The 25207-nt window shown below is 48.9% G+C and overlaps 1 protein-coding gene across 1 annotated transcript in view; it reads left to right on the top strand.

Annotated features, from left to right (window-relative positions):
- Positions 1 to 15064: 15064 nt before the first annotated feature.
- The window catches only part of LOC120848992 (protein fuzzy homolog), a 30067-nt gene continuing 19924 nt past the window's right edge, over positions 15065 to 25207 (top strand). Inside the window, exons 1-2 of the mRNA XM_042291338.1 lie at positions 15065 to 15082; positions 23681 to 23802. Coding sequence (XP_042147272.1) covers positions 15065 to 15082; positions 23681 to 23802 — 140 coding nt within the window. The remainder of the gene's footprint in view (positions 15083 to 23680; positions 23803 to 25207) is intronic.

Here is a 25207-nt window from a genome sequence, read left to right as displayed (position 1 = left end):
GTGACGTATGGAAGATATAGGAGTAGGCCTTGTTACGTAGGGGGGTGTATGTTCGCGGGACGCAGGAGGAGCGCCCCTGGCGCCCGGTCCTTTCGGAAGGGATAATTATAAGGGCAGCCCGTTGACGCGCAGAAGTGGTGCACTACTTACCCGGAAAGTTCTCCTCTCCGGGTACGTGTAGCCGGGTCGCTGGGAAAAAAAGGCCGCCCCCTGTGTACACCACCGGAGAGTAGAGTCAGTTACGTTTTACCTTTTTTTCTCCTTCGCCTTGGAAGCTAAATTACTCGGGAATAGCCGCTTCACTCGGAGCTGGGGTAATACTCTCAAATTTGTTTCCTGTTCTCGTTTGCGCCCTATTGCCGGTAACGTATACGCTTACGTTGCAGTCGGGCATGTCGTCATCATCATCATCATCGTCGTCGTCGGTACTCGAGGGAAAATTCCGTCACGGTGGTGTTTCGTGTTATCTCTGCGTTACGTGAACCGCGCGAGTACGCGAAAAAAGAAAAAGAAGAAAAAAAAAAAGAAAAAAAAAAAAAGAAGCGTTTTGCATAATAAAACTGTTCCGCTCTCGATATAGGTAATTTACTCGGTGTCTGTGCAGTTTTGTGATCGGGCGCGGAACGTTACTGCTGTGCTCGGTGCTCCCTGTGCTCCTTCTCTTCTTCTTTTCTTTTTTTTTTTTTAGGGGGCGAAGTTTTTCAGGGTTTAGCCTTGTCCGTCCGGCATCCATGCTCACATCGATTGCCATCCCATTTGTCTTCTTAAAAAAGAAAAAGAAAATGTTTGCGCAGTCGACAGGATTCGAACCTGTGCGGGGAGACCCCAATGGATTTCTAGTCCATCGGGGTCTCCCCGCGACTGCGGGACGAGTAGGGGGCTATGAGATGTGGTAGTAACTCAAGAGCTGGGGTTTTTGTCATGGATGAAACGTTGCATGTAGCCGCTCAACGTCTATACAGGAGAGGGCGCTGCGGTTAAACGCGTATATAATCGCGTTAAACTTTGCATGCATTCGCTCAACGTTTATAGACGAGAGGGCGCTGCGGTCAAATGCTCAAATGCGTATATAACCACGATCCACACCACACATTCTCTTTCTGACATGGACCGTTGACTTCAGCGGTGGAGATGCGTTCCCACGGCTTCTAGCGGATCCAAGCTGATCCGCTAGAAGAACCACTGGCTGTGCATTTCACCGACCATAAAGCAGTAATAATGAAGTCGAAACGGCAACCCCGAACTCAGCACTACCTATGAGCAATAAAATAAAAAAAATTGGCACCATCAGCACTACGCACCATCAGCACTACCTATGAACAATAAAATCAGTATCATCAGCACCACCAGAGCTTCGCCCCAATCAACATCATTCACCACAAAAGGATGCGGTCATTTTTTTTTTTTTTTGTGTGATTGCGGGTAGTTTTGGTTACGTGTGCCATTGTGATCTGTCGCAATCTGAGAGGTATACAGGAAAGTCTCATGCCCGAATACCCAGATAGCGATGGCGTCACGACGCCACCCAGTTGGAACGCATCATTTTCCTGACGGTCAGGAGTATCCGTCATAACAAGCGATTTGGTCTTTGTATATATATATACGGCGTTCCCATTCACTGCGGGTCCCCGAAAGGAGTCGAAGAAAGAGTGCGCGTGCTTTCGCGGGAATCTTCGAAGTCCCTTCGAACTTGAAGAACCGTTTCAGACCACGTGACACGCTTTGCGCGCCGTCCATTCTTTCGATAGAGGGAGAGAAGCTCGAAGAATCCGCGCAGGTACACCGAAAGAGGTTGCGGAGAAGAGGTGGCGGGGAGAAGCCGATGGGAATGGGTTCTTTCGATTGTCGAAGCGAACTTGGAAACCGTGTGGCGCGCAGCCATTAATAATTATAGTACGAATAATAAAACAACAATAATGATAGCGAGGAAGAAAAATAAAGAAGAAAAGACACGGGAGATGATGTTGGCTTGGCTCGAAGGGCTTTTGGGAACGGGGACAGTTGTTCGAAAAGGAGGTCGAACGATCGCTCCGTTCTGCTTGGACAAAATACTCGTTGCGTTCTAATTTCGCGGGATGCCGATCAAAAAACGTCCATTTAAAACATGATCAACAGAAAAGTAATGGGCAGTAAGACTATTATCGACGAGTTAATTTGTCGAGAGCAAAGAACTGCGTGTCTCTTCTCTAGGCGAACGACGAGTAGATCGTGTCATTAAGGCCAAAAAGCGCAATTTCACGGCGTTCGTGATGCTTACTTTTTTTTTTTTTTTTGTGAGGGGTGCCCTGTTGTTGGCTAAACCAATAATCGAGCGCATTAATGCACCGCGCAGTACATGTGTTGCTAAAGTTTCTGTATCTGGGAAAGTAGTGCCCGATTGTCGGGTACCACATGCATATGTCGTGCCCGACAGAGTTTCCGTCACATCACAGTTTGAACATTTATTGAAGCATGCATAATTTTCTTAAGAAACCATAAAGTAAAGCAAAAAGCAACGTCAGAAAATATCAGTCACGGTATCGATACTGTGATACCGCCGATGAATGTCAAGAACGAAAATATATTCAATCGAAGAAGTTGTACTCGCACCTAGTTTTCCTACGTAAGAAGGGAGACGACAATAGGAAATACAATTTCTGATACCACATTGATCAAAAGTTCAAAACGAAATTTTTAGGCATTTCCTATTTCCTACAAATAGGGCATATGCTTATAATGTTTTCTTTTTATTTGTTTAGAAACAATAATTAATCATTCTAGCTTTAGAGCAAACCCTTTTTTAAGGTGATACGCCAAAAAATATTGAAAACTCATATGAAAGAAGAAAGTAAGACAGGGGAAAACGTAAAGCAATAACGAGAAAGTATGCACCAGAGGCCAGATTCACGAAGAGCTTCTTAGTTTACGACAACTTAGTTAAGAAGTTCGTAAGTTAAGAACATCGTAAGAAGAGGAGAAATCGGTATTCACAAACGCGTTCTTAAGTGAGACGAGGAAAGCAACGTTGTCCTACGGAAAAACTAAAACTTACCGGTGCTGTTCTATGGCGACGGCGTCTTCGGCAGCACGAACAACCAATCGGAGAGCTCGGCATTTGTTCGGAGCCGTTCGGAGCCGTTCGGAGCACGTGGATTTTTCATAACAAACACAGGCGGCCTTTCTGCCACCGCTGGTCTGGGGTTCGTATCCGTGCAGTGATATGTCGACGCTAACACGATTTAAACTCGCCCGAATGCCGAGGCCGGGATGCGTAACCACCCCCATTGACTGCTACGAACTCGATCGCTACCAAGTCAACACAACTGTCATCGTTGGTAAAAGACGGCCCGCAGTCGTTTGCAAAGCGAGCGACGTAGCTGGGAACAAATTGCCGCGGCGTTTTTTGCGGCCTCGGAGATGCACGAGCGAGCCGACGTTAAAAAAGATACGTTTGAACTACGACAGTGTAAGCAAGAGCCACGTAAATGCCTGTTCACACTACGGAGCGGACGCGCGCGTTTGATCGAAGTGCTGGATTTGCGCTGTTGGACCGCGAATTGATAAGCGCTTTGGGACCGATCCTTTACAATTGCAACTCGATGCTGACGTGACACCCGGCGAAGAAAGGTTGGACCGGCATTGCGACCCACGAACTGTTGCAGCGATCGACAGTGAGGTGCAGTCGTGTCAGAATAAAATGGAATACTAATAACAAAGTGTACATACCATGTTGCGAAGGTAATCCATACGGCGTTTATTTGGGCTTGATATCACACAAAACAGAGATAGAATCGATGAGAGCCCCTTTTCGACGACAGTGTTCGTCACCGTTGCCTCGGAAAACAAGGAGATGACAAGAGGAAGAGTTTGACATCTTAATCTAGAATTGAGGTCAGCGATCAAACTATAATACGGGAAGGGTTCACAAGGGTCGCGCGGGCATATTCCACTCAGCACGCCAGCCGGTCGTGGGCAGACGGTCTTCGCCAAGAACCGTCAGATCATCGCTGCGCCGAGTCGGAGTGCCTGCTAGGCCTATCTGCCGATCGGTCGGAGTCCGTACTCGTGGCCCTTGGAGTTTTTCCCGGGTGTCTGTGGATCCAGCGTTCTTGTTCGTTCGTCGTGGTCTGTTTCAAGTTCTTTTTACTTGTTTCTTGCTGCTTGAAGTCGGGACGCGTGAGAAGCGCACGTGGAAAAATAAACATCCGTTGGTTGTCGCGACCAACTGAGCGACGCTGTCGGCCATGCTGATTTGATCGTAAGAAGTGCGTAAGACAGCTTCGGAGCTGTCGTAGGATTTCGTCGTAACCTGCGCAAAACTTACGAAAATTTCGTGTCGTGAATACGGATTTGTTCTTAAGTTTTGTCTTACGCACATTTTTGGCGTAAGATCGTTTCGTGAATCTGGCGTACACCATACACTTGCTGCATGCGCACCTACGAACCAACGTTGTGAAACAAAAAATTGGGTTGTGTGTGTGTTTATACAGCCTAGAACTTGGTCTGCCTCACAGGGGCGACGAGTCTCCCAGCTGTAGATGAGAAATTTAGCCAGTGCGGTACAGCCGCTAGCCTGGGGTCTTTAACGTGCATCACGCAGTAGTGATACACGACCGCACGCCGGTACGATGCTCATCCAGATCGAAACGGGCAGGGGTGGGGCTCGAAGTTGTGAAACACACGCTCATATATGCAGCCGATCTCAACGCAGTAGCGCAATAAATTAACGCGTACCAGAAATTCCAAAGCATATGCATGCTCAATACTCTTCAGACCCGCTGAAGATGCACGTCAGAGCTCTGGGTGGCACTCAGTTGGTCGAACGACGTTTTGGCGAACGATGTCCCGCCCCCGACTTTTCACCAAAAAGAGCGACTTGAGACACGCGGCGTGTACGGGTGGGCCAGGTGGGTTGACAGTGTTCGTAAAAACGTCGTTCGCTAAAATGTCATTCGCTCATGGTATTTGGACTCCACTGTGCTTGATTGGTGCGCTGGTACGAAGACAACGAGCGTCGTGACGATGCAACAGTCGTACCGCACTTGCGTGTGTCTTATCTATAGCGATAGGCGCCCACTGAGACTGGATAACTTCCCGCTGCCTAAACAAACACGCAACACAATTACTTAAAAAAGAATTAATTAAAGCGTCGGTTCTCCTCTTCACTTTTTTCTCGCGCGCCTTTTAAAAACGCACGCACGGAACTTTTATTTTTATTTTTTATTTATAGTTATACCAACGCGGTGTGCGATAACAGGCGAAACCTCTTCTCTGTTCTCCTTCATGTCGAAGGAGCCAAGGAGCAGCGCGGACGAGAGGCGACGAAACGGCTCGTACTCTGATGCCACTCGCTCGAGCAAACAACGGTTTCGCGCAAAATAAATATTAAGTATTTTTGTTTTTGTTCTTTGTAGAAATTAGGGGGGGTGTACATCCCCCCCCCCCCCCCTTCCCCCTATATGGGGTGTGTAGGGAAATCACGGCATATACATGTACGCTTCGAATTCGTATGAGCAGTGCGAGAGGACCTCCATACAATAGGAAGAAACGCGCCTCAGTGCCTGCACACTGTCTTTTGTATTGTATATTAGCAGCGACAGCGGTTTTATGCTGTCACTGACTGTAGGGACCACTATATGTACTCGGGAAACTCGTAAGCGCCTAGAGAACACGAGGACGGGGACATGGGCGAGCGTATACCCCATCCTACTCCGGGTTCCCGGATCAAGAACCTCATTTTAACGAGCTTCAATCCATCCTGGTGCCTAGCTGGAAAAGCATTTTTGTTTTTCTTTGTTCGATGCCCGCCAGCTGGTAGCTGTTGCAGTTGCCGCATCGCACTTTCCGTAATGGCGATGATGATTGACGTCGCGGCAACGCCCGTGGCGTTCATGAATACTAAGCAGGGTGCTGCCATACTGTTGACTGCTAAGCTGGCTCCTCCGTTCGCTGCAATGTGACGATTACTTGTGTTTTTTTTTTTGTTTTTTTCGGTAGGTGATGTTTTTGGAGTTATGCCCGCGTGCGAGTGATCATTTATTCCGCATACGCTTAATCAAAATTCAGAGATAGTCACCGTTGTTCATTGAACAGTAAAGCGCGAAACAGGAGTTATGAAAAGATTGTTGGTCCCGCCTGGCCCCCCTTTCCCTCTTTTTGTATCAGTAAGCAGCTACCGCTTGAATATTTTTTTTGTTGTTTTTTGTATCGCTTCCTTTTTATGATGCGAGTTATATATATATATATTTTAAATACAAGGATATAAATGATAGCGACATACTCGCCGCAAGGTCGAAATAATTACTTGGAGGCAGACAGTTGGGAGCTCGGAGCACGTGGAGCGAAAGCTCGCGCTGCAGAACCTAGGGATGCTGGGCTCAATCCTCACCCCTGCCCGTCTCGATCTGGATGAGCATCGCACCGCAGTGTCCAATCGTGCAATCACCACAAAAAGAAAAGAAAAAAATGGTCGTGTGTATGTTTATACAGCCTAGAACTTGGTCTGCCTCAACGGGTGACGAGTCTCCCAGCTGTAGATAAGCAATTTATCCAGTGCAGTAACCGCTAGCCTGAGGTAAGTAGTGATACAGGACCGCACACCGGTACGATGCTCATTCAGATCGAAACGGGCACGAATCGGCATTGAACCCAGGATCCTGGGTTCTGCAGCGCGAGCTTTCGCTCCCCGTGCTTTGAGCTTGTGTGCGCTAGTGTGCGCTAGACCGCAACCACTACTGCGTCATGCACGTTGACCACCCCAGCTAAGCAGTCGCGCTGGATTGGCTACAATTCCTCATCATAGAGCGTGCGATGTCGTCGCCGTACTCTGACCGACCAAGCTGACGCTGACTATACATCGAACTTCTAATTAGCTTTAGCAAATAGTGTTTAGCGATTTTTCGCTCGAAGCGCGCGGTCACACGTGCTCGTACATCAAACCAAAGTCACGATGCTCGAATCATGTTTGCTCCATACATGCCGACCACATGTGTGCACGAAGTTCATCTATGGCCAATGTGACAGGACTCTCGTGCAAGGAAGCAGGACGCCTCAGGCGGTGTATATATACTCTATTTCACCTTAAGATGTACCGCAGGAAAGGCTAGAAGCGCGAGCTCCCTGTTCTAGGGCACATATCGGCGGCACAAGCTCTCGTGCACTAGGAGCAGCTCCCAGCGCTATGAGCTCGCGCTTCTAGCCTTCGCTGCGGTACAACAGAAGGTGAAACGGAGTATATGGTGTAGACCGTTCTTTGTACGGACAATTCGACCACGGTTTTATACCTCCCACTGCAAAAGCATCTGAACAATCGAGAGGAGCGTTTGTGTGAAAGTGCGTGTGGGGAAAGGCGGCGTTAAAGCACCCTGCATGGTGCTCTATACTGGGGCGCTGTAATCTGGACAATTGGCGAAAAAGTCGGCGAGGAATCTGGCGGCTGTGATTGGCAGGCGCCACGCTTGACCTTGGCGTTGTCCAACCACGGCGGTCGAATTCCTCGCAGGTCTTTTCGGCAATTGTCTAAATAAAAACCTCTTTACGCTTTTTTTTTTCTGGGACGCCATCGCAGAAGCGGAAGATGACATCGCTGAAATTTCGCTTGTGTATACGCGTCCTTATCGAGCGCTTCAGCGAACCCTCGGCGTGTTCATAACGCTGCGCCTGTTTTCTTCTTTACTAGATAAGCTCAGTTGTGGAACTCCCACAGAAAGAGGCAACCCCCCCCCCCCCCTCTCCCCTCTCCCTCCAGTTCGCCGATGATGTGCTGCGCTGTGCCTCCATAATCTTGCCAAGGGCTGCACGTTGCACGTCACTCTTGCATGGACGCACCATGCTCTGCTTTTAAAACAGGAAGGGGCTTTACTACAGAGTACGGTGAAGCTGTGCTTTAAATCATATGTCCCATAGGATACACTGATCAGCCAATTACCATGGCAGCCGCCATCCCCGAGCGATGGCGCGTCGAAAGACGGGAGGAGGAGGAGGAGGAGGACGGAGGGGCTCGTGGAAGCAGCGTCCATGGGCAGTGGGCAGTTCCGTCACTGAGTCGATCCCTTTCACAGGTAATGAGGATGCGTCTTGCTAAGAGTTGGCTTTGTGTTCGTCTTCCTGAATGCCGTCATGTCCCTCTGGTCACAGACACGCCGTGTTCTTCTCCAGAGCAGGGAAAAGCAGAAAAAAAAGAGACGCTCAATTTTGTTAATTTCTTTTTTTAAATAAATAAATATTAACATCGCTGGAACGCGCGTTTCTTGGTATTCATTTCGCGTTTAATATTTCTTTCCAACATTCATCTTTAATAATCATTGCCTCCCGGTTCCTTTGACATGGACTGACCTCTCCTGCCCCCATACTCCGTTTCACCTTGCCATAGACCGCAGAGCAGGCTACGAGCCATCTGCAGCCAATCTCATTCCGCGTAGGTGTCACGTGACTTTCGGGAGGGGCACAGGGACGCGCGGTCACGTCCGGTGCGGTAATCTGAAACGCAGTATTGTAAATGACCTGCCCCATGCTGCTGCGCTTGACCCCACTGTCTCGAATAGACGTTTTGTTATTTGAATTTTCGATCGTCCCTTCCCTATAGTTCAAGCCCTGTCCGACGAGGACAATCACGCAAAATAACAACAGAGACGGCGACAGCGACAATGAACCTCGAAGAAAACAATGAAGAGAGGCGGTATATGTAGGTGTTTTATTAAAGGGGTACGCACCACGTGAGCGTTATCGTTCGCCGTGATCGTTTCTCAGCGCAGACGGCACTTTGGAAAACGACGCTATGCTAATGAAAGTCGGCAGGGGTTCTTCGCTCGTGTCGCGGTGCCGGTTAATTGGCGAGTGTGGAGCGCTGCCCCGGTGCGGCGACCTTCTTCGGAGGTCTTTCGACGAAAATATGTGTAGACGTCGCGAACCTGCCAAGGTCCGCGGGTTCGACTTTGTCGAAGTTTTTTTACGGAAAGTTGGACGAAAGCTCTAATGAAGTTTGGCTGTTACGCGCAGCGCTGATCGTCGGGCTAGTGTGTGCCGAATTGAAGAATACAATACTCGAAGCCGCGGACAAAAGGAGGAGGACAGCACTGCGCGTCAGCTTTCGTCTGTTTATGTTTACCGCTTCCATCTACTCTCATGTCTTGCACGTGCCCAACAATTGAGAACGATCGTTGCAGACGGCACCTGGCGGACGAAGGTAGCAAACTTTAACTAAATTATTAAAATAATGCGTTTGCTTTTACATTGCGTAAACATTGGCGAAATCCGTTTTCTGAAAAATTTTAACTATTTTCTTAATAACTTTTCTTGGCTTAAATTATCCCTAAATACGTCACGGTCGCAGCGGCGGCACCTCGGTGTGCTGCACCATGAAGGCTGCTCCCTCCGTCTGCTGCGGAGACATACGGTAGTTGTTTGTTCCTTCGGCGCCTGCTTTGATCGCGTACTTTGCATCCGAATGGCAAGTATGCATCCTGTAAGCTGCGCGCTGTTATCGTCGTCGAGCGAGAAAATGCGTCCTATATAGCAACACCCATCCTGGATTACGAGGCCGCCGTGCTGGGATTTCTACGTCACCCACTGGAGGCTGCAACCCGAGGGGGGGGGGGGGGGGGGGGGGGGGATTTGGACACGATTGCTGCGGCAGCGTTCGGCCGGGACGATCGCGTGCTCAGCGTTCGAACACGAGTACCGTGCCGAACGCTGTGACGCAGTACTCGTGTCCAAATCGTGCCCCCGGCTGGCCTCCATTTGGTGACGTAGAAATTGCGGTACTGCGGCCTCGTCGTCAAAGCGTCAGCCGTATACATACGTTGCTGGGGTGCGGTACTCGACGCCTATTCTTCACCTGCGTGTCCTCTATCATAGCGTATGCCTCCACACCAGACTTGTACGGTACTCCTTGCGAGTAATGATTGGAATCGATTACTTTTTGGAGTGATTTTGCAATAATTTGTTCGCTTTTATTAGGAAGTAATCGCGAGAGCAGTCTGATATGAGTTTTGGAAGTACCCGAAATTACTCGTAGTCGCCCCTTGTTCGTACGAGTTTCCTGCCCAAGGAATCGTCGAACTGAGTCTCCGAGAGGATCACCGTGTACTGAAACTGTTGGATTTAAGAAGACGAGTAGTTTATAGATGGGTGATTTTAATCCAGTAACGAGCGGTGTACGAAAGGGTCACCTTTTTCGAACCAGCAGCAAAATCCGTCGTCTTGGGAACCGGAAGGAATCGGTAAACTAAGGGTTTCTCTTTCGAGTAACGACGAATTACGTTTCTTCTCAAGTATAATCCAGTAATCTGATTAAATACATTTTAACCGAGACTAATTGCGGTCAATGACCTTTCTCGAGTAACGTGAACACAATCTGTGCCCAGAGCCAATCATGTGTTACGCAATCAGCCAATAAGAACGGCGAAGAAGAGATTCCCACGTAAGCGGCATGAAGCCACGCATTGCGTTTTCTTGAGGCTGTCGGCGACTGTACGGCGAGCAAGTGTCCCAAAACGCGCGCTCCCATCGGTTGAGGTGGTCGGGAAACAGAAGCACGTCGCGAGTGCACGGAGCAGACGAACGCGCACGTCGTATGGCGAACATTAGTCCGCGATTGAACGTCGGTCGATTTCCAGCCTGAACACTCGTGGAAATCGACCGTACCGCCTTTTGAGAACTTTTTCACCGGAAAATGACGTCTGCGAGGTGACACCATATACGAACTATTGTTTCACAAGCTTTAGCCATTCTGAACACACACACACACACACACACACGCACACGCGCACGCACGCACGCACACACGCACAAACAAACAAAAAAACACTGCGTTTTGGAGAGTTAGTTTGCAATATGGCCATAGCGTTTTTTAGGGCAAACAAATGAATTAACCATATACGGCGCCGGCGAATCTCGACGGTGTTTTCACATAAAGTCAATCCGCCATTTTCTTGTTACAGTGAGTAAATAAAAAAAATTATTCCTTTATAAAAAAAAAAAAAAAAAGAAGAAGAAAGGAGTGATGAAAACTTGTAAGCTTTTGCGCACTCCCGATTTGAGCGTGTCGTGCGAATCTTGGGAAAGACACGCCTTCAGCACGCGCTGCAGAGATCCCATAACACCAAAATGGCGGACGAAATTACGTCAGTGAAAAGAACCACCCTATATGGAGCTAAAACGGACCACCCGCTCGCGCCATGCTCAGTCTTACTACAGTCTTACAGCGTAGACTGTTTTATGTGGAAGCATATTATCAGGAGAGAGGGAGAGAAAGCGTTGTGAATGTAGATGTTGGGAGGGGGGGGGGGGGGATAGGGTGTATGCGCAGTGGGCGCTTTTGTCACTGGCTCTATATTATCAGGTTCGTCAGTGGCCGAGCTAACTCCGTAGGTTGCACCGATTGGCTCTCCCTCACCCGGAAAATATCAACGCACCAGATTTTTTTACGTGTGAACATAAGCGAGCGACACTCTGCGTTCCATAACAGTGACCCCTGCAGTGGTGGTGACAACTGACGAGACGTTCGCGGCTCTTGGTACCGTTCTCCTCTTGAAAGAAATAAACGCCGCCGATTCAGGAAGGCCCTGCATTTTTCTCTTTTTTTTGTTTTTGTTTTCTTGTTTACAAAAAAAAAAAAAAAGAAAAAAAAAAGTGGAATGAATAAAAAAAAAAAAAAAAAAGAAAAGCGAAAGTAGAGTGGCGCCATCGCGTGAGAAGTGTCGACGTTCCGGGTCAGCGCTATCTACCTGAGAGGAATTCTCTCCTTTCGCGTGCACGCGATGGATAATGTCAGGGGCAGAGACAGTCCCCTGGTCGTCCGCTTTTCAGCACCGTCCGATTTGGTTGCCTGTGAACCGAGTTGCGTAACTACAAAGAGTATGGCCGTTCGTAAAAGGGACTTTTTCTTTAAAGAGGAGGATATATAAAAAAATAAATAAATAAAGAATGTGGTCGTAGGGACACTGCGCGTCGAGCTTCTAGCTGCATCTTGCACATCTTGCCAAAACGAGTGCTGGAGGACCCCCAAATTTAATTAAAACTAACTTAAAAAAAAGAAAAAGCTGTGAAAGGTGTAAATTAAAGAGAAGCTGAAGATATCCTTTTAAATTCGAACAAAGAGTAAAAGTTGTAACGTACATATCTTAATAGTTAAGTGTCTTAAGTTTTATTTCGATCTTATTAGTAGGAGCGTCGAAATGGCCAATTAAAATTTCGAGGTATAGCTTCCGGTAGGAAGGGTAGGTTAAGAAAGCGCGAAGGCGGAGAGAAAAACCAGCAAAAGTGCCGTCATCAGCGGGGTCAGATGACCTTCGCTCGCCACTAAAAACCTGGCTCGGGATGTGATCTCCCTAAACACCCCCTCCCCCCCCCCCCTAAAAAACATGTAGACCCCCCCCCCCCCCTTCAATTTCGATTCCTGGGGAAAGATTTGGGCTCGGGGACGCCGTCAATGACGTCACGACGCTCTGGACAGATAACAGGCGCCAGAGAGGATCGCCGGATGAACCGGCGGCGATCGCTGCAGGTATTTTTTAAAATAAATGCGTTTTACGTTTACTTCCAAGTGCGATCACTGAATTCACGGGGGAAAGGCGATAGAAGTCCGCTCCTGACTCAGATTCCTGGAAAAATGCTTCCCTTTAATGCGGTCTGTGCAGGTGAGTTATACGGCCGAGGAGGGGGACATGATACAGGTGTCTGATCGCCACGATAAGTCGAATGATTACTTAAGATTTGTGCATACGGTTCCACTTAGAAACTTGATCCGTCGACTTGAGAAGGACTCAAAGCACGTGGTAAGCTCGGAGGACCGGTAAAGTTACCGCTTGTGCTCAGACGCAAGGCTGGCGGCGCAAACATGCGGACGATAAGATCATCATCCGCCGGCCTTGCCCCTGTTGCACTTTAGCGCATCCCCACGCTTCCCGTCAAACGTCGCGCGTCTCTTGTTGAGGCGCGCGTTCACTCGACACTGGGTTCCGATCGATGGCTTCTGCAGCACTCGTGTTCCACGAAAACTCAGTGTTTTATAGGTAACATGCCTGACGTCCCTGCCAAAAATGTGTGCGCTGACCAGGCGCGCGAGCGGTCGGATCGGCAGTCAGCAAGCAACACTACTAGCGTCTCCATTGTCTGCGGACAAAAGGTGACTGAACCGTCGTTCGAACCGTCGGAGCCGAACAAAGGGGAAGGGGGCTGTTTAGGCTTCGTTCGGGGTCCACGGGCGTCCTTCGAACCGAAAGGGTACCGGTTCACCGGGCACATCCCGGCCGGTGCTTCCCGGTCAGGCACCGGAGCGTCGCGGGTAAGCCCAGCTCCTTTCAGCTGAAAGATGCGGACCAATTTTTTCGAGATGAGCTTCCGGGCGAGTGTGATCGGTTCTTGTTTCACAACACTGATCTTTGTTGGATCGATGGCTTGTGGATGTTTAGGCCGCGCGCGTTGGAGGCTCCGAAAGAGAACCCGACCGGATCCTCCCTGTCTCCACTGCGCGTCACTGCATGCGCACGTGACTCGGAAGAAGGTGGTGTAAGAGTTGAGGGTGGATTGGAGGCCCCCAAAACCTCGATTGTCTGACTTTTTTTCTTTCTAAAGAACTAACGCGCGTAGGCAAGATGTGTTTTCAGTTCTTTAGCTCGCACGTGACTGGGAACAACTAAATAATTATTTGACCCAAGTTCATATATTGTTGCACGGCCCCTTTGAAACCTCTGTTAAAGGAGCCACGAAACTAGTCTTCTACTCTCCCTATATACTACCTGAATCACCCTCTAACGTTAATAACTAAATAAACTTGCCTTATTTTTTTTCCCCCTGGCAGTCACCGGAAAAGTTTCAGAAATATGAGCATCGTTCATCCCCTCACCTCGGAGCCAGAACAAGCGGCCACGTGGCCTGGTGCCTATCCTATGCCGCCAACGTTAATCGTAGCCACAAGCTGGGGTTGTCAAAGTAGACAACGCGTGCTGAACTCCAAGCATTGTTAGAGTTCGGCTCTTCTCATCACCGCAGTGGTTGGACACGAGCCACTACCCAAGACACGAGAACTGCGTGAGCACTCGTCTTCGAATCCATGAGCCGCGCTCGACTGTCGTCGGGCGGGTGCTTTCGATCCCACTGTTACGGCATCAAGCTCTGCGAAGGCAAGACTGGAAGAAACAGTCCCCCTTTATCCTCGCAATTTCACAGCGACAGGGAAGCTTCTGAATCAGTAACGGTTCGTGCGAGAATAATTCGGCCAGACTGGATCAATACGCCTCTGCAAAGTCATGAACTTTCCAACGCGATACCGTTTCATAACCCCTGTCAAGTAAAAGTATGTAACAGATCCCATTAAACTATACTTTCGCTTTAGCCGTTCACTTCCAAGTTGCTGGGGAGCGGGAGCAACTGGCAATTGAGTGCATTTATCTACGAAGGTTGCGTCTTTCAGAGCCATAACACTTCTCCTGCCTGCGATCAACTTTTTGCGAAGGCAGGTACGCATACACAAACGCAAAACACCGGGCATCACCGAGAAAATAATGCCTCGCAAGAGCGTTCTACTCGCCGCAGGACCTACGTCGGTAATGACACGTACGCACCTGCGAGCGCGGCCCAGATTTCGGCGGTCGCAGTTAGGCCTAGTTGTTGCCCTTATGCCTTAGAGACCTACCAGTTTAGATACAACTGTTTACGTTAGAACATGAGAGTTTTGTATTGTTCTATAGTTTCGAGGACCAGACGCCGTAGCTTTGTTGCGCGAACTATTGGGAGGGGAGGTTCAGCCGTCTGGGACGACTTGGCGTTGCGGTTGGGCGAAAGTTAGGCCTAGCACTTGACGTTAGGCATAACTGTGAAGCCCGCGGCGATGCTGCCGCTGTCCCGTTGGCTCGCCAGGGTATTCTTGGAAAAAGTAGAAGGACCTTTTGACCTTCGTAAACTTGATTGCACACCTAAATGGTTCCAAGGAATCGGTCTTCTTTTTTATTTTAGTTCTCGTGACGTATGGGGCAAAAAACGGTTCGTCCGGAGGGGAGTGGCGAGTGGACGGTACTTCTTTTTCTCCTAGTATATGAATTCTTTCTGGCGTTTGTTGCGGCGTAGCCGATTTTTTTGTGTTAAGATGACGGTGAAGGTCTACGTAAGAGGGTTTTCTCTGCCACTCCCAGGCAGGTCGGAGAATTTTTGCGCAGTTGTTTGTATATTGACTGCGGCAGCTTCGGTATTTCCGTCTTTCGGCGTTCGGAGAGACTTGCCCCCATTGTTCTTTTTGTTGTTTTTGTATCCTTCGGCGGCTGGTATGTTTCGGCTTTGAAGATTGGCTTTTGGCGGAGGCAATTGTTCCTCTCAGCGGGTTGCAGGGGACCGCGCCCATGCCTTTACCCCGCCAGCGGTGTTTCGAGGGAGCCTCCTCCCCTCCCCCCCCCCCCCCCATCCCCCTCCCTCCCCCCCTCATCATGAACGGCGTTTTGGGTTGCATCTTTGCCGTATAATTGTTTCCTGCACTAGACTGTTTGGCTGCTGATGGCCCTGATTAGAGGACGCACCCCTGTTGCGAGGCTCATGGTTCTTCGTCTCTCGGAATCGGAGATGTGCTCTGGGTTCGCTTCGGGGCGCTGATGCCCGTGGGACTGAGCTCCCGTCGTAATAGTGATTACGCCAACGAGAAAAGAATAAGCGGATCTCGGTGGAGATATGCCCCATCCGTCAGAAACCATAAATAGCGGCTGCGGATCTTCTGATTTGTTTTCACGTCGTATCACTGACAGAGCGAGACCGGCAGGGCGTGTCTTTCGAACGCCCGGCTTCCAGCACGCGCTCCGTGCCTTCCGCCGTGCTTTGGATGCGGGCGCTCCAAGTGTACGAGACGCCAAAGCATCGTCGAAGATGGTGGACAACCGAAGCACCTTTCCTGCCGTTCCCACCTGTAACTATAGTATTGTCGTTTTGCTTCGTTCGAAAGCGTGGCATGCTTTAGAACGGGAGCACCCTACTTCAAAAAGTTTTTACGTCGGTGCGCTCGCGCATGCCTTGTGGAAGGGCATGTCAGCATAACCGGTTTGGGTATACCGTGACAACATAAGCGAAACAATGTACAGAGGCACTTACTCGGAATTAGACCACTCTTATTCGTCCCCCAACAGGAGTCGAACCCAGAACCTTACCGATTTTCAACCCGATGCTCTACCTCTGCGATGGCTGGACGACCTTCTATGTGCACCGGCTAAGGTGCATGCTCGTCTCTTCCCACTACAGTTGCCACATGCCAATACACTCCCGAGTGCAGAGTGATGTTAAGGACGGTGCTTAAACTCTCCCGTAAGTCGCGGGGGGTCTCTACAAACTGCGGTAAAGAGGGAGGAGAGGTAATATTAGATGCACACAAAACTGACTTGATTAAAACGTACGCGTGACCCGGCATGTTTCTCACGAGACAAAGCCGAACAACAGAGTGGATTCCGATTACTTTTCTCGCCATAGTGTCCCCGAAACATACGCCATTTTGTTTTACACGAAATCGACATGACTACTCACAACATAGTTTTTCTCTCTCTAAAGCCTAAAACAAGGGCACTTTGCACGTGCGTTCATTAGCGCCTTCTTTCGGTTACTTCGAATCTTTGACGCCGATAAAGCGAGCGCGCGGGCAGCGCGTGTACCATACGCTCCTAGCATTCTCCCTGGTGCTGGGTAAATTGGATATTCGCAACTCCAGAGCGGGCGACACCACCCAGCGGCAAAGACGCGACTTTGAGAAACGAAACGCTCGCACCTGTTGAAATGTGCTGCGAAAGCTTCCACAGCCTGGCGGCGAATATGTGATACAAATGAACGAATATTTAATGCGCACCGTTGAAATCGCCGAAGTTTTCGTCTACAAAGGGCGACGAAGGCGCCGCGCTTTTGTCGCAGAATCGGCGCGCTCCGCCAACTTTCGGCTCGAACTTTGTGTTTGACGGTCCCAGACGGTTCATGGTGCGAGGGGGTCCTCGTACCGCGAGGACACTTACCGCGGCAGAAGAACAAAGTTGGCCGCGCTGTACGGCCCGGAAAAGACGGAGGTGGGTGTGGAGGATCAGGTGCACACCTCGCACCGGTCAGGGTCAGGGAGGGGTCAGGGGGGGGGGGGGGGCCCACCGGGGAAGGGGATAAGTGGGGCCTTCCAAAATTAATTGGGGCTGCTCGCTCTCCGGACGTCCGGCACGCGGACACTGAAGGTCCACACTTTAGAGTTTTGTATATGTGTGTGAAGAAAAAAGAAGACCGAAAAGAACAAAAGCAAACTGTGATGTTTCTTTTTTTTTTTTTTTGTATTTTTTCGTCGTTATTTGTGCCTCAGAAAGGTGGGTTTGTAATTTTTTTGTTTTCGTCCGTTCACGGTAATTGTAATGGGGGACGGGCGTAGAAAAATGCAAACGAACGGCCGCAGTCCAATCGTACGCTTTTCGATTTTACTTTCGTCGGGAAGAGGGATTCGTGTAGTCTGTGGCAATCAGTTGGACGAATGACGTTTCATCGACGGTTAGTTTCATCGCAAGGTTCCCGCGACCGTTTCATAAATTCCTGTTTTTTTTTTTTTTTTCTTCCATATTTTTCAAGGAGAGAGGTTAGAGAATTTCAGAAAGTTTTGTGGTGCTCAAGACAAAGTCAGTCGCCTGACAGAGGCACCAAGGCCAGAACACAGACCTTGCGACGTTTCGTCGAAAGCGTCTTTCCGCGCCCTTGGCGGTACCGACGAGGCCTGATCCAAGCTTGGGTCCAAGGCTCTTTTAAAGTTTCCGCGAGCGGAGCGAGGGGTGCCCGCGCGTAGCGCAGACCGTTTGGAAGCCTAGAGTTAGGGCGCGCGAATTTGTTTTTGCCCTGTCGGAGCCCTCTGGCTGCGTCCGCTTTTGTTCCGGTACGCATTCGGTAATCCGATCCCATCCACTTAGTAGAAACAGCGAAATAAATACGCTGTCGACGAGACAGGTTTTCGCGCAACATCGCAGTGTCTACGAAACGCGTGTCCATGAAACGTATGTCCACGAAACATGTTTCGACAAAACAATACCCCCCCCCCCCCCTAAAAAAAAGTTTTTGTTAGTGTTTTTTGAAACAAAAAGCCAGTCTTGTAAAGAAAGGTTTTTAAAATGAGGCCCAAGTAGGTTAGAAAAAAAAAGTATACCTGACTTTCGCAGCGGTGGTGCAAGATGATGTATGGTTTCATCTAGACCTCCGTGGCACATGCAGCATTCCTGAGACCCCGATATATTATTTTTGATATGATACTTTATTGACGAGAAAAATCAACGTGCTTGCAACCTTATCGATTGCTGGGGCAATCGCCGGCGAAACGAGTGCTCCTCAGATGTCGAGTGTACTTTTATAAGGGGGGGGGGGGGAGGGGGAGGGGGAGGGGGAGGGGGAGGGGGAGGAGCGGATCAACGTTGCTGCTTGTTAACCGTGTGGGGATGTAGGGTGTCCAGCCGCAAGGAGTAGAATATCTTTAGAGCGCCGCTTGAATCTCCAGCATCTTTCTTCCAGGACGGAACGCTCTTGGCGTGTTGGCTCTGGAACAAACTGGCTTACACCCTTAAGGGAGTTTTTCTTTTTAGAGCGCAGCTCTTAGGGGCCCGTTCCCGGCTTGAGCGGCGTCGCCGTCGGCGTCGGCGTAACCAAGGTCATCCCAAGGTCACGTGACCCCCAAGGTCACGTGACCCCTCCCAAGGTCATCTCAAGGTCACGTGACCCCCTGAAGGTCACGTGACCCCTCGAGGTCACGTGACCCCTTCCAAGGTCATCTCAAGGTCACGTGACTCCAAGATGACCCCACGTGACCCTTTGAAGGTCACGTGACCCCCAAGTCACGTGACCCCTCTGAGGTCACGTGACCCCCGAGGTCACGTGGTCGCCTCCCCAAGGTCACGTGACCCCCGAGGTCACGTGACCAACAAGGTCACGTGACCCCTTCCAAGGTCAAGGTCACGTGACCCCACGTGACCCCCAGGTCACGTGACCCCTCTGAGGTCACGTGATCCCTCTGAGGTCACGTGACCCCCCGAGGTCACGTGACCCCTCCAGGTCACGTGACCCCAAGGTCACGTGGGGGTCACCTTTGGGGTCACGTGGCCTTGAGGTCACCCCCAGGTCACGCCTCCCCGAGGTCACGTGACCCCCTCCCCGAAGTCACGTGACACCCCCCCCCCCGGAGCATATTAAAGAATGAGGGGAGGAGGAGGAGAAGGGGGAGGGGTCTACCCTCCCCTCAGTACCCTTCACTCCTCCTCCTCAAGAGCTGCGCTCCAATTCGGCGTTACAGGGATTTGTAAACGGCTTTCACTTTTTTTTAGTGTGTACCGCCTTCTTCGGGGTTAAAATGTCTCGGAAGTTCGTCGTTTCACTGGTTCCCGTACGGTGAGCCAAACAGTATGGATAGCGAGGTGTGTCAATAATTCTGCCTTATTTGTAAATATGGGGCTCCTGAGCTTCGCTGCGTCGCCAACCATAGGAAACAGAAAGCACAAGAAACCACCCAAGGAGAGCGTTAGGTCGGGGTGTGGCTGTGCAGCTGTTTGCTTTTTCGTTACATTTCATAGGAACGATGTCTCAGCCAGTTACGGTCGTTTCAGCGAACGTCGTAGAAATCGAATCATCGGAACGAAATCGACAAGCTGGTATCCGACTGTCGCTGGTATCAGGAGACCGGGAGAGGGGTGGGGGACTCCTTTGCACTCTAAAAACAAGTATGTGCTTCTACTTTCCCGCACAACACTCGGAGAGCCGATCACCGCAACTTACGGAAGCAGCTCAGCGAATGACGATGCCGAAACATATGTTTAGACCAAAAAAGGCTGTCTGAGTTGTGACATTAAGCAATGCAAAACGTCACGCTTGCATTGCTTAATGCCACAACTCAGTCTGCGTTTTTTGGTCTAAACAGATGTTTCGGCATCGTCATTCGCTGAGCTGCCTCCGTAAGTTGCGCTGATTGATTCTCTGAGTGTTGTGCGTGAAAGTAGACGCACAGGCTTTTTTTAGAGTGTGGCGTCCAGATAGTTTTATTTTTTCGAGACCTCCCAACTGCAAGGTTTCTTTAAAAGTAATTGGATAAAAAGAACACTCATCACTCTTCCCTACACCAGTGCTTCCCACACTGCCCTGCACAAAGAGAAAAAGGAGAAAAAAGTGGGTTGCAGTTTTTGTAAGTGTGGCGAAGTCTTTTCGAATCGTCGCAGCGTCGCTTCGTCTTCTCACTTGCCTTTTCCTTTTTCTTTTGTTGTTGGTGATAGCTTTTCTGCAGATGGCGAACCCCATTCTCCGACTGTGCCACGCCATGCGAGCGGAAACTGACTTTCGCTAGCGACGCTCGCAAAAGCTAGTTTCCGTAAAAATGCAATTCTAAAAAAATAAAAATAAAAAAAAATAAATAAATAAAGGAGCGAGAAAAAAAGGCTCCGATTTGAGGTCGCATACCGATACACCTCCATTAACAGCAACGCGTTCCAGAACCGCGTCGCCGTTCCATTTAGCGAACACGGAGTACGAAGGTCCCCCCTGGACGGACGCCATGTTTTTGGAAGGGACCGTGAAACCGCCGGTCCGAGTCGGTTCTCACGCCGCGCGCGTGCTGGCGTTTCGAATGGGCCTTTCCCCCTTCCTGGAGAGCTGCGCCTGAGCCGTCTTCCACGCTCCGCACACACAGCGCCGTCAGAGCTTGGTCCGAGGGAGGTCAAAGTTGAGGCAGGTGCATCGGGGAGGTGCCTTCGCCAGGACACACCGCACGGCACCTGACGCCGCGTCTTTTGAATTCGTCGTGGTTTTAATGGTTCTTTAAAGTTTGCTTTCTGTCCTCTTCGCTGCGTATGTATACATGCTCCACGGCAGCAGGGTCAGGTGATGAATGGGAGGCGGCTGATAGGCCCGGCGAGCACGTAGCTGCCACCGCACTGTCAGCTTACATAGGAGTGCGTGGCGTTCGTGTGTCGTGTATCTTTGGCCGGCGTCGGCTGGAAGTGATTGACCCGGATCGGGTACGATGCTTCGCGGCTTTGATGTCTCTACTTCTTGGGGGTCTTTAAAGTCGTATAAAAAGGGCTCAAAGAAGGAAAGTGGGTAAGACGGAGGTCGATGTGGGTGACCCTCTTCAGGTTATTTTGGATCGGGTTTCTTAGCGGAGAATCTGGTATGGATGACCTGGGTGACCTGGCAAGGAGATTCTAGAGAGACCGGGGAAAAACCATCGCGGTAAAAAAGCAAAATTTAATAATGAAGACCGGAGAGATTGGTGCCGAGTTTGGAATGGCGGTTCAAGAACCGGCCCGTGCCGAAAAGAAACTCGTATTTTGCTCGCAAAGAAAGACAACGTTAGGTACACTCTCGTAAGCGTAAAAATAGCCTGTATACTTACTATTAATAAAACCTGGATACGTGCTCAAAACAGTCGGTGAACCGCGGTTTTTCTTGTTTTCTTTAGTTGTAAACGTTTGAATTGCACGCTCATCATTACCTTTCCCCGATTATGCCTACAGGCAGATACGTACCTTTAGACTTTTTTTAAACAAATATACCATGAAATATATATTTTAGAATTATACTTCAAGTTAGATCTCAAACGTAAAAAAAAAAGACTTCTAACCTCTTTAAAATACAAGGTGCTTTTTGTTTGTTTGTTATAAAATGCAAAATATAAAAAAAAAAAAAAAAAAAAAAACGGCGGAACGTACACAAATGCGGTCTGCGCGAGTTATACTGCCAGGTGGTCATTATGTTCAAGAGAAAATGCAACTAAAAGATAAGTAATTAACAAAAGTTAACTATCAGACGTTTTAGAACACAAGTGACAATTAATGTTAAAAGCCAACCCATTTTTCTTTTTCCTAAGTCGCGGTTTGATTACGCAGGTTGAGTTATTCATTGTCCCATTTTGTTTTGGAAATCGGTCGTTACCGAAGTTAAACGCCCGATGCCCGCCGGAAGGACAACCCTCGTTTGACGCCGCGGAGGGCCACGTGCTGCTAAGGACGAAATATGCGTCACAGCGCGCCGGAGCTGGTTCCAGTCGGCGCTCCGCGGCTGGCCGCCGTGACAGCTTGCTTTGCTTTGCCGGGCGATATCTCCGAAGGACAAGTAACCCTCCGATGTCAAACGGGGGTTGTCCTTCCGGCGGGCATCGCGCGTTTGGTTTCGCTATCGACGGATTTCCAGAACAAAATTTGACAACGAATAATACCAGACAGACCCTTTCCGAAATTCAGTGCCATCTGGTGGCTGAAATGGCGGTTTAACTTTTGTCATACGAGTGGCGGCAATGAACTTGTAGCCTGCAGTATTTTATCGGGCCCCGTCACTTTTGCATGTCAACGGCAGACGAGAATAAATTTTTCGCTATACAGGTTTTTCTGGATCATCTCTTCCAGTGTCGATTCCCACAATGATGCAACCAGTCAGAACGAAGCGCCTTCCCAGACAGACACCTTGATAAAGTTCTATAAGTCAAGGGGTTTCGAAGTCGATTTTGTGCCACTAACAGGTTCACTGAGCTTGAATTAGAGAAATGAACACTTACGCAGCGCTTGCTTTCAATTCCGGTTTCGCAACGTGCTAACGTCTAGAATGTATAGGCCTCGAATCCTCAGCTTAGGAGTATCTTCAACATGTTCTTTCATCAGTAAATAGAAAGCCGCCATTGGTATGGCACATATGCCATTTTTCAGATGGTGATGATAGTGATCAAAGTGGCCAGACTGAATTTCGGAAAGGGTCTATACCAACTGCGTAATCCAAAAAAAAAGAAAAAAGATTAATTAATATATTTCTTTAGCTGGTTTTGGCGTTGGTGCCACTGCCACTGGCAATACTAACTTGTCGCACGGCAAAAGTTGCGCACATCTGTGGCTTCTATAAACGTCGATACCTTAAAAATAAACTGCCGCGCGAGGTGGAGTGGTAAAGGATGCAATAGGGAAGCTTCAACTGCCCCTCTTCCAATTTTATGCAACCTCTATGGCCCATAACTTTAACTGTTACAAAAACACAACCTCTCCTTCCTCTTTAAACACAAATAGTATGGCCCAAACTGGAAAGCAATTCAGAGGCTTTTGTCGTGACCCGAAATTACAACAACATGTCGTCCTGAACCTTGACGAGATTAATCGCTAAGACCCCTTTTGTCAATGATCCGAGATTTGAATGGTAACTGTGGTGGCATTTCCCCGGGACCATTGACCTTGTGCGCTGATTGAGCTCAATTGTAAAATACCGTCTTTATTTAGTTTTTTTAGGGGGGGAGGGGGGGGGGGCCATTGGCACATCAAAATTTGTAGTTTATCGGATAAATCCGAATTCCCAAAATGTTACCGACAAGTGTTTTACGGTTTAAGAAAAAAAGAGACTACTTTGCATATTTGGTCTCCTTTCCTAAAAGGTTATACACTAAAAGTATACCAATTTTGTACTTGTATAAAAAAACTGCCAAAAGCATACTTAAACCATTACCAGACTGGGTAGACTGGAGGATTACACCGCTAAAATGCCAAGTACACTAAAGGTATATTAAAATTAGGCCTCACATTTAAAAAAAATACTAATATAAACTTTAACTGCCCTTCTGTGTTTCACAGTAGTACAAAATGAGTATACTTTTAGTGTATCACATTTTACCAAGGGGCGTGTTAGTATAATTGAAAGCCATGGCCATCAGCACGTTCGAGAGAAATATTTCTCAGCACACATTTACGAGTGTACTTTTTGTTGCTCGCAGCTCCCGTTCGCGGTGGTGGGCACGCTGAACGGCGTCCACCTTTTCTCTCGATTGCGAGGTGCCACCCTGCACAGCACGGTCACCAGGGGTGCCAAGGTGGTGTGGAGGACATACCACGACAGGTACTGGTGTTTCTCCCTTTGTACTCCTGTTGGATGCAGGGGTTGAGGCTTCCGAGAGAAGAATCAATATACAGGGTGTCACAAAAGAAAATTTACACGGTCTTTTTAACCGCTAAAATAAACTAAGCATCGCCGAACGCTCATTCTCCGCCCAAAGGTAGAGCTAGAGGTCACAACCAGATGCCAAAGTGTCAGCCCGATATGATAACTTAATCAAAAGTTATAAGTGATTTTCTGAAAATTTCAATGGGAAAATGGCGGCCGACGGAGTTTTCAAACATATGGGGCTCTATGGTATCAGAAACCGAAAACGGGCAAAATGGGGCTCCATTTTCCCATTGGAATCTTCAGAAAATCACTTATAACTTTTGATTAAGGTATCGGATCGGGCTGACACTTTGGCATCTGGTTGTGACCTCTAGCTCTACCTTTGGGCGGAGAATGAGCGTTTGGCGATGCCTAGTTTATTTGTGCGGTTAAAAAGACCGTGTAAATTTTCATTTGTGACACCCTGTACTTGTTGGCTTTTTTTAATTACGCCTTAATTTACTCATGTTCAATGTGTGGGTAGTGTTTTCAGGAGTGGAACCATCGATATCCGGGTTGGTTTACGTTATTGCGACACAATTTCCTTCCTTTCTGCTCCTGTCGGAGGTGGGGAAGTGTTTCAAAGTGGGGGATTATCTACATGTGTAGGGTGGCTCACTTCACTGTACCATCATTCACTCCCTTTTTAGTACTGCTAAGTGTGACCTAGTGGTTCCAAGAGGGAAAAAGTTGTGAGACTGATTTTGTAGCGTAAAAAGAAAAAAAAAAGGGCAGCACGGTGAAGCGCGCGCAGCAGTCTAAGGAACGGACCTTCGTGCTAATTGTTATACCAAAGGGCGTCTCTCTGTGGACATTTGGTGCTGCGCTACACAAGTTTTCGTGATCAAGTGCACGGGCACTATGATGATTTCACTATAGACTGTAAATTAGAGTAAGAGCGAACATCGATTCTGCGTCATACTGGGCACATAAAAAAGAGACTTTTGAAATGATTCAGCAGGCTTGTGTCATAAGGCAGTGAATTTTGCGAAGTGTTTTAAGTGGCACTGGCGCTTCAGGAACGGCAGAACATTGCTGGAAGACGAAGGGCGGTATAGGGCGACCTTATCCGACCTCTCCTTGACTTCAGTGACACTCTGCCGTTCTTGAGGCACGAGTGCCACTCAGAACACCTTGCACTCCTCACTGCTTTTTGACATAAGCCTTCTAAATTTCAGAGGTCTCTGTTTTAGGTTTGTAGAGTTTGATGTGGTCAAACAAACTCTTTCAGCGCAGTTCCCAATGTTCACAGAGCGATGCCCTTTGCAGTGGTGGAACTGCCTGCGCCAATTGTGCCAAACTGCGCCAGAACGAATAA

This window comes from Ixodes scapularis, unplaced genomic scaffold, assembly GCF_016920785.2.
Source record: "Ixodes scapularis isolate PalLabHiFi unplaced genomic scaffold, ASM1692078v2 PGA_scaffold0__279_contigs__length_252992795, whole genome shotgun sequence".
Lineage (NCBI taxonomy): Eukaryota > Metazoa > Arthropoda > Arachnida > Ixodida > Ixodidae > Ixodes > Ixodes scapularis.
This window is presented reverse-complemented; position numbering and strand designations above follow the sequence as displayed.